At 37.9% G+C, this 13,170-nt stretch overlaps 1 protein-coding gene across 2 annotated transcripts in view; it reads left to right on the top strand.

Moving 5' to 3' along the window:
- Window positions 1-13,170, top strand: part of Cad96Ca (tyrosine kinase receptor Cad96Ca) — a 151,942-nt gene that overhangs the window by 132,424 nt on the left and 6,348 nt on the right. The window contains exons 4-8 of one of the 2 annotated variants that reach the window (XM_083131223.1): window positions 4,098-4,351; window positions 5,325-5,444; window positions 6,558-6,684; window positions 8,413-8,565; window positions 9,962-10,143. In XM_083131223.1, the coding sequence (XP_082987349.1) occupies window positions 4,098-4,351; window positions 5,325-5,444; window positions 6,558-6,684; window positions 8,413-8,565; window positions 9,962-10,143 (836 nt within the window). The remainder of the gene's footprint in view (window positions 1-4,097; window positions 4,352-5,324; window positions 5,445-6,557; window positions 6,685-8,412; window positions 8,566-9,961; window positions 10,144-13,170) is intronic. The other variant, XM_083131224.1, reaches the window with a different exon arrangement.

The following is a 13,170-nucleotide window of genomic DNA, read 5'->3' as shown; positions in this document are numbered from 1 at the left end:
ACAGTAGATTAAGTGGTCTCTGATACCTGTGCTTTGCGAAAAAGTACGAGAAGGAAAAAAAAACTGTTCATCAACAAAGTGATAGATGTTTATGGAAAGGAAGCAAGGCGGATCCAGTTTCTATCTAAATAGCATCGTGTACATCGCCGAAGTATTTTCAATTCAGTGAATTTTATGATTTGTAAATTATAATAAAAGCAAAAAAAATAATAAAAGTTTCTATGACTGAAGCGCTAGATATGAAATCTTACTCCCCCCGAGGAAAAATCATGCGGGCACTCTTGAAAGACATGGATGTTTGTTTGTCGTAGTCTATTTCTTTAGTTCATCCCTCGGCACCGCGATAAACACAGCGAGGAAGAATGGCGACGTGATATAACCATTACCAGAAAGAGAACTTCACCCTTGGTGATGATAAAATCTGCAATGAGGAAGCAGGATTGCGGATTATAACAAGGTGGAGGTGGTAAGATGAAATCACAGCTACGGAACTTTTATTCAAAGTGATCGATGTGACGTCGACAGGCCTTAAGTAAACACCGTCGCAAAACTGTTACTCGGAGAATGGCCAGAACAAAAAACAGTGTTTCCCTCGAGTTACTTCCGGGAAACCAGAGGAAAATGTTGCAACTCTTATTGGAGCTCCTGTGCTTGCAGACCGGATATTACTTGGTTTGGGACCAATGGGGTTTCTTATTGATCTGCCTTGCACAGACCTTCCTTTACAATGTATTTTCATTATGACAAGCTTTCCTGAGGCAGCCGTGCGCTGTTGCACGGAAGTTTGCTCGATTCAGAGAATGATAAATAAACTTACAAGGAATAAGGGGAGAATTCTGAATCAATATACTGTCCGGGAAAAAGCATTTGGCAGATTGTAAGATATTTTGATTTCTCCTCCTAAATGAAAACAAGAATGAATTTCATGACTAATTATATGCCAATACAAATTGTTCACAACTAATTATAACGATCCTACAATGTATTTTACATGGAGAGGAAAGCGATGCATTCTTTTCAAAACGATGCTGCCCCCTAATAAACTGAATTTTAAACTATGTCGTTTCTGGGAGTAAGATATACTAATCTTTTTCTGTGATTAAAGATTCTTTATAATCAATATATCAATGTACTTCTATTAAAATGGAATATTAGTTTTCACCTGACATTAAATTTTTATGTGGGGCCTATGGCCCTGAACTCTCCCCTCCCCCCCATCCAGTACTCCCACGATCAGAACGTTTAAAATGTCCTGTATACTTATACAGAGATCATTTACATTGTTATCATGTTATAGCCCAAGAAATATTCATAGTCTGCAATATCATTAATAGAACTACTAAGCTTTGACATGTTATGGTATTACATGTGGACTGTGTACCGAAGTTTTGCAACTTACACTCCTCTTCAAATTGAAAAGAAGCTGTGAAAACGGCAGATCAAAATATGCTACAGTCTTTAAACAGCATGTCCGGAAAGCACTCACTGCGCATGTGCGACTAAAGCAGCTCGTTCCACGAGGAAAATGATGAAAAGAACACCGACCGGATCCATTTCGAAGTGGCATTCCTGTGCCCCACAGCATACACCAAGTGGCACGTCACTTCCTTGGTGAGAAAATTTCCGAACAGGCAATGCATTACCGGGTTGTTTAAAAAATAATAATAATAATAATAATTAAGAGTTCATCTTCAATGCATATCAGCTTTAGAGATGTTAAGAGAATCTGCTAATAGGTACGAAAGGGTACATTCACAAATCTACTCTCACTCAAATTCCACATTTCGAGTCTTCTCTTCTGCATGTTCACCTAACCATTTACAAAAAAAAAAAAAAAAAAAAAAAGGCGCGAAAAGTTTTAGGAAAGACGGGAAAAAGTTAAACAATGAGAATGCAATTACACCACCTCTGGGTCCAATTTAATTTTACCTGCTGTTCAACTCACTTCAAACAATTTCACGGAATTTCAATTTACAGAGCAAACAATTGATGTAATTAAATTCAATCTATTGAATTTTCCATGGAGTGTGAAAAAAGAAGTTTCGGTATTGCTTGAGACAGCGGCAACTGTTAGGACTTAACGGCAGAGGGCTCTGATGACGCCAATGTGGTTCCCTTCGGAAGCAAGTATTCAATTGATTACCTTGCGAAATGTCACTACGAACTACTTTGACATTTAGTCTTTGTAAAATCAGTTTATCTGTGTACAGTTTCAGACTGTCTCCGAAAGATTATGCTGGATGGCATTTGATGAAGCATCAGGCCCCAAAATAAAAAGTGAACTTTAGCAGTGGCGGATCCAGTTAATGTACTTGGGATGGAATTCTGTTCTGATACCTCACATATACCCTGTATCAGCTAATTGTAGACCAGGCAAACGAGAACAAGTCTCTGCGCAAGTAGTGACGCGAGACGGCTCCACCAATGAACAGTGAGAGAAACGGGATTGCGCAATGGGCGACTGGAGTTACCCGATCTCTCTGCTTTGCTCTGTAAGCGTTGCAAACTTTTGAAAGCGACAATACCGTACGAACATGGGAAACTGGCCGTATTTTGTCTCCAGGTCCGTACGCATTGTTTAAGAATTTCTTAGGAAAATATTAGGGATAAAACAGCAAGTGCAAATTTTGACAAGCCGTGCATTTAGCGTACGGGCTAAGGTCTGGATGTTTACGTTCGTACATGCCATGAAATTTCCGTACGGTTGGCAACGCTGCGTTTTCACCACTCAATTTCCCTCCTTCTCCTCTGCTGCTATGCGCGGCCCTGCTCCACAGTTAGCTGGGACAGGATATAGTTGGAAACACCATGGTCTAATGGTTATTGTATCGCGACGAAATAGTAAAATATATAGTTCTACCCTCAATAATGAAATATCGATACTGATTCTACACTTACTTTCTGTCAATTTCCATTTGCTTCTTTTTATTCGTACTCTTCTCCTATCTCCATATATCTTTACGTTCCCTCTTTCTTTTCCTCTCTCTGAAATACTGAAGACGCACATGTAACACTTTATTTGACAATAATGTTATACTCATCCCATGGAGCGGTTCTAGGATTAAATAATAAATGAGTACCCGTGAACAACTCTTGGGGGGGAAAACGACCGAAGATTGGCGTTGATCACATCACCTCCACATCTCATATTCCGCCATGGCATTTTGCAGAGGAGAGCTAGCCTCTTTTGTACCTATACAGTTAGTGGGGGAAGGGGGATTGGTCTCATCACCCCTCCCTTGGATCATGGGGGCAAACAACTTTAAGAAAGATTTTTTTTAAGAAAAATACATTTTTTTTATTTCGAGCCAGAAGCATAATTACATTTTCGGAACGACTTGAAATGACCGGACCGCTCTCCGATTTTCTTCATATTTGAAACAGTCACTAATTGAGGCCTCCTAATCACGAATCTGAAGTTAAAAGTTGTCGGAAACGTCTAGAAATTGCAAAATAAGGCGTTAGTTTTCGGAATGGAAACCGTCGATTTACGCGAAATTTTTTGTTTCACAAGCAAATATATATATTACTGATACTACCACGACACCAAATTTTAACTATGTTTGCCTAACCTAACCGAAACTAACCTAACCACGCGCCAATGGTTCGTGGGGCTAGCGCCAATGGTTCGTGAGGCTAGCGTCAATGGTTCGGAATTTCTAGACGTTTCCGACAAATTTTAACTTCAGATTCGTGATAAGGAGGCCTCAATTAGTGACTATGTCAGATATGAAGAAAATCCGGTCATCTTAAGTCATACCAAATTTTCAGATAAAATGGACATTGAAATGAGCAGTCAAAATTATTCAACCGTTAATAAAACTTTTGCCACTCCACAAAATTCTGTCAATTTTCTAGAGAGGGGGCAAATGCCCTCTTGCGTCACGCTGGATACGCTCATGATCCGGTACTATGAATCTTGTAATCTCTGGATTTAGAGACGGCAAAAAGGAAGTGGGATTCCGGATTACATTCCATAATTGCAACCAGTTTCGTTATTCCATTTTCTTATGGTTATATTTAACCTCTTTATACAATGTAGCATCTTTTAGGCTGCAGTATAATTGAATATTGATATTGTGCATTAATTTCCACAGAACCGCCCAAACCGTCCACTCCACCGCCAGAAGAAGTCCCTCCAAAGCTACCGGAATCGGAGGACAAACCGACGACACCTAAAATTAGCAACATAACTGTGGCCACAGGAACTTCAACAACCGAAGCAGACTCGGACCTGGCGGTGACCATCATCCCCATTGTTGTGGTCATCGGCCTATTCCTATTGGTCGGATCCATGATCTGGATGTTCAGGAGAAGACTGTGCAGGACCAAGAAGGGTAAAGATGACATGGTGAGTTTTCTTTTTGAAGAAAATTAACTTTATAATTAGGTTCAAACTCATGGAAATTCAATGCTGCCACCTGTAATATTATACAAATCACTGAGGTTTCATGTTCACAAATTACGTGATCGATAATAGGTGATAAATAAACTACATATTTTACTTTTGCTTTGGTAGCAGATGTATTATTACGTTACTTTTTATATTAACAAGTATACTAAATTAAAATTAATTTGAAATTCATTACCATATTATATTTTAACTGTACATTCTGATTTTAAAAATATATATAACTAAAATGACGTTCCTGGAAACCAAAATAAATGTTTCTTGTCTTTTGTTTAATATTAAGCTTCCGATATAATAAAATAAATTTCAAAAAAGGCTATTTTTTACAGTTGCATTGACAATGTAGTACAGTATTATTTACAGCTATCTATGTCAAGACAACATTATTTTAAATTTTTCAATTAGAATAATTTAGACTTTAAAAGTATAGGTGCAATGTTGATCGATTGCAAATTATATGTTGGTATGTTTACATTCCGTGTAGTATTTTATGTTAATATTCACAATATTAGGCACTTCTTACACAATATTTTAATAGAAGTTCAATTTATAATCAATCATTACTTATGGTTATTTTACTTTATTGTGAAGAGTATTTTATCTATCTTGTATTTTGTAATCGTTTGATTTTTTATTTCACTATAGTAGCTCGTCTCACTGTACTATGGTAGTTAATTTTTCCCCAAGGAATTTTTAAAGTATAAAGAAAACAATATACACACAATAATTGCATTAATTAAGAGCGTACTAACATCAATATTTTATTTACCGTGAATTTTGATACATGTACTCTTATTACTAAACACGCAATGTAAACCACTGTCCAGGCTATATAAGAAATGCTTTCCCCAAGGCTGTTTCTACAGTAGACCTATCAATTAGGAAGAGTGATTTAGTGAATAAAAGCGTTCAGTGTTTCTGCTTGCAGAGAAAAAACTCCGGAGTGTCGGCTGAAGAACCAACTGCCTTGCAACACTGGAGGGGACCCAGAGCTTCCAACAACCGCTATGAACCCTGGGACAGGGAAGGACAGGTCAGTGATACCCTGACAGGAAAAACTTGTCTCTGAGTCACTATAATACAGAGAAGTTATATTGTTTGGTGCTTCAGTAAAATATTTTCCATCAGACGCCATTAAATTTCATTGTAGAATATATTTTTTATGTGTTGTAGAAGCAAATGCATCATTTAAATTAAACATTATGTATTCATATATAGCCTACCAATCTAAATTGTTATTTACGGTTCGTGTTTGTTGTAATTTTCAGTATTTTGATAATAATGTTGATTCAATTGCTCTTTTCCTTGTTTACGAAATCTATTTTATCAACACAATACATAAATTACAATTATTTATTCCGGTTGCACTGAACGATATTCAATTCGTGTGTCGTGTTCCTTATATTTGTACAACATGATTTTTAAACTGAGATTTAATTGTTAAAAAAATAATGTTGCTTCAGAGACAAATATTGAATGCAAATCATTATACATACAGAAACGGTTGGACGATTCATGTTGCATTTTGGATATGTCAATTGGGATTCAGGCGGTGGAAATTACATGAATTATGAATGCCTTTTTTAATATTAATCACTAGCGATACACATTTTAACAACAGAAATGTCAATAAGTCATTAGTCTAATTGGCAGCATATATGCATTTTATCTTCACTTTTTTTTTGTCTGAGTTAGGGTTTGAATCTAAATCGACGCATTTATGTGCTATAATAAAGTCATTTCAGGCCACATATTCTATCTATCTTTTTTCAAACAAGTATTACACACTGTATTTAATAGCTTTTATGAAGGTTAGGATCTTGGGGAAAATTATAAAATAATTCACAGATAATATTATAATAAGATACACAGATAATACTATCTGTGAATTATTTTATAATTTTCCCCAAGATCCTAACCTTCAGTGTGTAATACGTATTTAAAAAAAAAAACACATCTAAGTATTGAATGTATTTTTTCCAGCATTTTGCATATAAATTACTAATAATTAATTTACAAACAATGAAATAGGATTGTCGCCCGTTGGAAATTTTTATATCCCCTGCAACTTTGCATGTTCTTCCTGCTACATAACATAAATTGCTAATCCAACCTAACTTTTCACTTAAGTCAATTAATATTTCAGCCGACAGTTCCTGAGAAGGAACCAAGGGACCGTTGGGAGTTTCCCAGGCACCATCTCCGGGTCTTCAACATCTTGGGTGAAGGCTGTTTCGGACAGGTGTGGAAGTCTGAGGCATTGGACATTGATAGTAAGTACATTTTGCTTTACTCCATGGATGGAAAAAAACAAAAAAACTTGATTACTTCTGCACAGGGGAGACTTATATAAAATTTTGGCCCTATCGACATCATTATCATTGTTATTATTAAGTTTTATAATCATGGTACTTTGCTTCCACTAATTGCATGCTCTGTATTAAAACACTTGCAAACTTTAAAATGTAGATACATCTGAGTAAAAAATATTCATTAAACTTTGATAAAACAATACACTTAGATTTAGCAAGAGACCAGTCACCTAACACTATTTCTTCTACCATCTGTCATGAAATAAACAAGAAAAGGACTTGCCATGCTGTTTTATTTTGCTAATATCACAATATTAACGAATTTTAATTGTCGATGGTCCTTGTTACTTCTGCCCCTTCAGCGTCTCATTTTTGTGGCGCTCCTAGGCTACAGCTTAGGATAGGCAACCCCCCCTCCCCTTTCCTTCTGCATTATTTAAATTAAAGAAAATATAATAGGGAAAGCAAAAGTGCAGAAATTTCTTTCCCATATTTAGTTTTTTTTTTTAGTTTTATGACCTACTGAACAGAAGTCAATTACAATTTCATCTTTCCAATAATAATAGTTTAAAGTCTAGTATTTAAGATATTTTATAATACAATTTTAACTTGCAGTTTTCGTCACAAATATTTCGTGCCCGCACTGCAAATATAACTTTAATTTTATTTCAATCAAGTTCTATTACTGAATATTATTGATTGATTGCTTGAATTGGTGTTTTAAGTCCACTTTATGCACAGTAAGTCTAATCGGGACTGGACCTACAGTTTAAAATGGGATCTGAATATTATTGATAATAATACTAATAATTAACTATAGCAGTATACATATTGTCAGAAAGAGAAGTTTCCTGTCCTATTCAATTCGAACACAGAAAATTAAAAAAATCACATTTGTTTAATGTACCAAAAATCATTTTGCTAAGTTTTTTTTAGTAAATGTAGCCAAGACTAAAGAACCGATCTCCGTTCTGAGGTGGTTAACACAGAATGCTACGATGCCAGGGGCCTGGGTTCGAATCCCGGCATGGACATGGGTGTTCTTTGTGAGTGTCCCTTCATCAATATCATCTCATCACTCTTCCTCATCGTCGTGATTAGACAAGAGTGGCGGAAAAGCGACGTAAAATAACCTAATTCAATCCATGAGCCAAAAGAAAATATTAGCCTTTTCTATACTTGGTAATTTTCACCAATTTTTTTTACTTATTTTAAAAAAATGAGGTCTGTTGCTAAAAACATTTGGTACAGTAGGATGCACAAATATTGCTCGGCAAATTACTCGTGACTATTTACATTTGTTCTCTTACATTCTACGTGCTTTAAGGAATGGATTTTAATGTATCTTGGTGTAGAGGTGGAGTGGCGTTGTGTTTCAATTCTTTAAGCTCTCATTGCGTAAGACACACAAAATAAACATGGTGATTTTACTTGGTAATATTTTTGCATTCCACTCTACATGAGAACAATCAGTTGCTTTTTTGGCTATGTGAACAAATGTTTGGTCACTGGAAACATTTTTTTTTCTGTGTACCAATATCGTTGCTATGTCCTGTTTTTTCGTACCTAACGGAGAAATGCTTCTGCAGTTCTAATCACCACATTAAAACAACAACAAAAAACCTGTTTTTTTTAATTTTAGAAATAAAATTGCTGAAATTACTCATTCCAATGTATTTACTAAAATAGGTCGTGAAGGCACCAGCATTGTTGCAGTGAAAACACTGAAAGAGAACGCAGGAGATAAGGAAAGACAAGATCTGCTCCAGGAACTGGAGGTGATGAAGATGCTGGACCCTCACCCTAATGTGGTTAGGCTGCTTGGATGCTGCACAGAGAAAGGCAAGTAGAGATTTATTTTGCATTGCAGACGTTGTAGATTCTTCCACGGGATCCCACTGTCTCTTCCTACAAGTGCCCACCCATGGATAGTTATTGCATATTTTTTGTTAATTTTCCATGTTCTACTGCTGTGCATTATTACTTAGGCTTAGTATATATTACAAGAAAGTTCTTTGAGTGTTAAATGATGTAATCTATCTATATATATATATAAAAATGGATGTATGTGTGTTCCGGTATAACTCGCGAACGCCTGGAGCAATTTCAACCTAACTTGGTACACGTATCACTTACAATCTGGAAAGAAATACTGTGGGGGTAAGACACCCCTGGCACCCCTAGGGGTTGGGGTGAGAAGGGGTGACATGTAAAAATAATCGAAAACGACCGTTATTAGTGTGGAATCCATAGTTTTTCGGAGTTGCTAAGATGAATAGTGACGCTCCGAATGCCGTTCAACTCCAAGTTTATCATCTATCAGGATGGAGGGTGAGACACTACGTTAGTGTCAAATCCATAGTTTTCGGACTCGCTAAGCTAATTGGTGACATTCACGATGACATTTGAGAGAGAGAGAGAGAGAGAGAGAGAGAGAGAGAGAGAGAGAGAGAGAGAGAGAGAGACACACTTGCTTTCTCGATCACGATCGACAAGTCACAGAGGTAGTCTATTAAGTACTGCGGAGTGGATTTAAGATCGCCATGTTTCTCCCACGGACAACTTTAATAGAAGATTGGGATAAATAAATACCCGGGCAACGCCGCGTAATCAGCTAGTTAGATAATAAAGGGCAAAGTAAAGTTTCCCGTTGTACATTGCACTGTGCCATGACAGCACATATAGGGGGATGGGCTCCACACAATTTCGATCGCGGCCATTTTTGGAGATGGCGTGATTATCACTATGAACTGACGCATTTAATACCCCCGTCTCCAGGATTGCCCCAAGGTACCAATTTATTTAAAGCTGGGTGAATCCCGGGGACAAGACCAGAAAATGTCCGACCTTAGACACCTCACCCGGGCTTGAATCCGGGTTTTAAGCGTGGCAGTCAGACGCCTTACAGTCTGGACCAGTGCGGCTCCTAAATGATGTAATTAGCATTTTAAAATTCATTGGTTAGATCGTATATTTTGACTGCAATGCTGTTATTACAATATCTTCCCATGATGCATCTTTTGTATGTTTAAAATATTAGTTAATTAGTGCATTTGTTATAATGATGAGTGTTGCCTGCTGCTATTAGCCTTACAAAAACATACAATGGATCTCGATTTTAAGATTTTCAGGGGACCAATGTAAAATCTAGGATCGTAAAATCGGGGTTCGATTGTATCTTTCTAAGACCAACAACAAACGTACATGCACTTAATGTTTGCTCTCTCTTCCCAACCAGATCCCATCTTTGTGATAATGGAATACGTCCCTCACGGGAAGCTGCAGAGTTACCTGAGGAACTCAAGGGCAGAGAGGTACTATGGAAACCTGCACGGACCAAGCAACACCCTCACATCCAGGGACCTCACCTCATTCGTCTACCAGGTCGCTAGGGGAATGGAGTACCTGTCCTCCAAAGGGGTAAGTAGTGTATGATTTTTCGCTCCAGATGCAAACAGTGCACTGTCCAAAAGTTGTGTCTGTATAAACTTGATAATTTATCGAGATGACACACTATCTGCCATCGACTGATGCTCGGAGGTGTTCAAGATAAAAGATCAACACAAGGTACAATTTTAGATGAACATCTTTGAAATATCTTCCAAGAGTGTTTAGGATCGAGAGATGTCAAAGCAAGTAATTTCCAATTATTTGGATTCCAATAATTTGGGAACGTTTGATGACAGACAATGTTTAATTTTATGAACACATTTCTCTGGATTCAAGAATATTCATCAATTAACAACGCAAAACTAAATCAACTCTTGAAGTGGAACTTCACTGAGATTAAGTATCACACGAATAGATGCATGCTTGTTTAAGTCCTCTTTATGCTCAGATGCACTAATCACTGGAATCCAACCCGGGTCGCTTGATTACAACACAATAGCGTTAGCCGCTACACCATCGCGGATGCCACGTTTATGTGCTTCAGAGATCATAAAGTTTACTGACGGTTTGGGACATTCCTCTATACTCTTTCTAACTATTCTTAACAGAGTGAATATTGGTATGCCAAAAGTGCTCTGCATTGCACTGGGATATTTCGGGGATGTCGAGTGTAACCTCTCACCCACGCCCTATCCTCCTGAATTGGCATGAATGCCCTAGACTGCAGTTTCTAGAAGTGAATGAAAGAATGTCCTGAGACTTCAAAACTTCAGAACAGCTTTTACGGTTGATGATAACTGCTCTCAAACTTTCTTGACAAAGAACTCATTCATTCCTCAAACATTAAAAAATATGGGTGGGGGGGGGGGAGCTGAACGAGTTTCGTGCGATTACTGGGAACTTCTTTTTTGCCAGAAATTTTGTTCATCCTACTTTTTGCACCATATAATCTGCAAATACCAACACACTAATTCTAAATTAATTAGCTTAGAAAAAAACAAACTGAATTTGATACTGAGGCAGGGACATATAAGGGCGATCAGGTTGCTCTGACCCTAACATAGAAAGAGCGGCAATAGGGTTTCAATTTTTTTTTATTTTTCAACATACTCCCCTGCAACTCCAATGCACTTCTCCCATCGGTGCTCCAACGCGTGGATACCTTGCAAAAAAAAAATCTTACGACTGGTCCTCCAACCATGAGTCCACAGCCCTTATCACCTCAGAATCATCAGAAAATTTTTGCCCACGAATGTCATTCTCCAAATGTTTGAACAAATGGAAATCACTGGGGGCCAAATCTGGGGAATAGGGTGGGTGGGGCAGCAATTCGAACGATGCATCTGCGATAGCGACCCTCGCAATGCGTGAGGTGTGGACAGGTGCATTGTCCTGGTGAAGGAGCACACCACGGGTCAACATCCTACGCCTGTTTTTCTTGATGGAATCACGTAATTTCTTGATTAGGTCACTGTAGTATGTGCCAGTGATGGTTTGGCCTCTTTGTAGATAGTCCACAAGTAGAACACGCTTTCAGTCCCAGAAAATTGAGGCCATCACCTTTTTTGCTGACGTTTGCACCTTGAACTTCTTCTTGGTGGAGAATGTGGGTGTTTCCACTCCATGCTTTGTGATTTTGTTTCTGGGTCGAAGTGATAGACCCATGTTTCATCCATAGTTACAAATCGGGGAAGGAAATCGTCTATATCAGCACGAAAGTTGTCAAGAAGTTCTTCACTGATGAGCACTCGGGTGAGCTTCTGATGTGGGGTGATGTTTCGAGGGACCCATCTTGCATCAATTGTTTTCATTTGCAATTCCTGGGTAATTATGTTTTGCACAGTGACATATGACAGGCCACACATCTCAGCAACATGACGGATAGTGACTCGACGATCCTTCAGCACGACATCGTGGACTTTGTTAATGTTTTCGGTCGTCATGACAGTTTTTGGTGCTCCACCTGCATGTTCATTCTCACACGACTCTCTCCCACAATTAAACTCACGACACCATCTCTTAACCATACTGTATGAAGGAGCACTGTCCCCTAATGTATCCACCAAGTCCTCATGAATTTTGGATAACGTCCACTTCTTCTTCACAAAATATTTGATCACCGCTCTCACCTCAGTTTTCTCCATTCTGGCACATTGACACAACTTCACTCAGTTAAACCCCTGTAAAAAGAAAACTGTACGTTACTTAAACTTGCAATTCAGATTGAAAGCATATAAAGGATCACTAAACAATAACAAAATAAAAAATCAATCGTGACGTCATTCCTTCTATGTTAGGGTCGGAGCAACCTGATCGCCCCTCGTATCTACTATCTGTCGGAGAAGCGATATCTAACGTTACGCAAATGGTTAACACCACCCCATTTCATAGCTGTAGAATAGACTTGGCAATCGCTCGTCCACTTGGTCTCGGGTAGCGAAGCTACACACACACACTGGCGAAAAGTTCTACGTCAGTTAAGTATTTCAATTAATATTGCCTATGACTATACCATATATACAGGAGGGTGAACACTCAATTTAGGTGCCAAGAAGTAAACATTATTTACTGGTTACTTATATAAACGTTAGAATTCTTGTTATTAGTAAGTAGTATTTACTTGATAATGTTTTGGGTGTAATACACATGAAATTGAAAAGACACTTTAGCTTATAATTTATAACTATTTACTAAGATCTATTGCTCTCACTACAGATACATAGTTGTATGGTTCTAGGAAATAGGAGCCCAGTCAAACTATCCATTGCGTGGTACGATGTTGGCACGTAGTTTGCTTCCTATATAGAGGCAAAATACGTGGGGATGTCAAATTTTCCAGACCCCTGTAAAGGGGTGGAGACTCCTACCTCGGACAACAATTTGAGAAATGCTGAGAGAAAATTGTTCCAGTCACCTTTATCGGCGAATCTCGTTAAGAAGTTGAAATATTCAATAGTCTCTCTGTTTTGTTAATTGCTTGCTCAATGTTGCCTTTCTACCTCTTCAAGTAAATAGAGAATATAATGCCATCGTGTTGGTTTCAATTAAGTGTGTTGT

The sequence above is a fragment of the Lepisma saccharinum genome, chromosome 11 (assembly GCF_977018435.1).
Source record: "Lepisma saccharinum chromosome 11, izLepSacc3.1, whole genome shotgun sequence".
Classification (NCBI taxonomy): domain Eukaryota; kingdom Metazoa; phylum Arthropoda; class Insecta; order Zygentoma; family Lepismatidae; genus Lepisma; species Lepisma saccharinum.
Note: the sequence above shows the minus strand (reverse complement) of the source record. Positions and strands in the feature narration are given on the sequence as shown.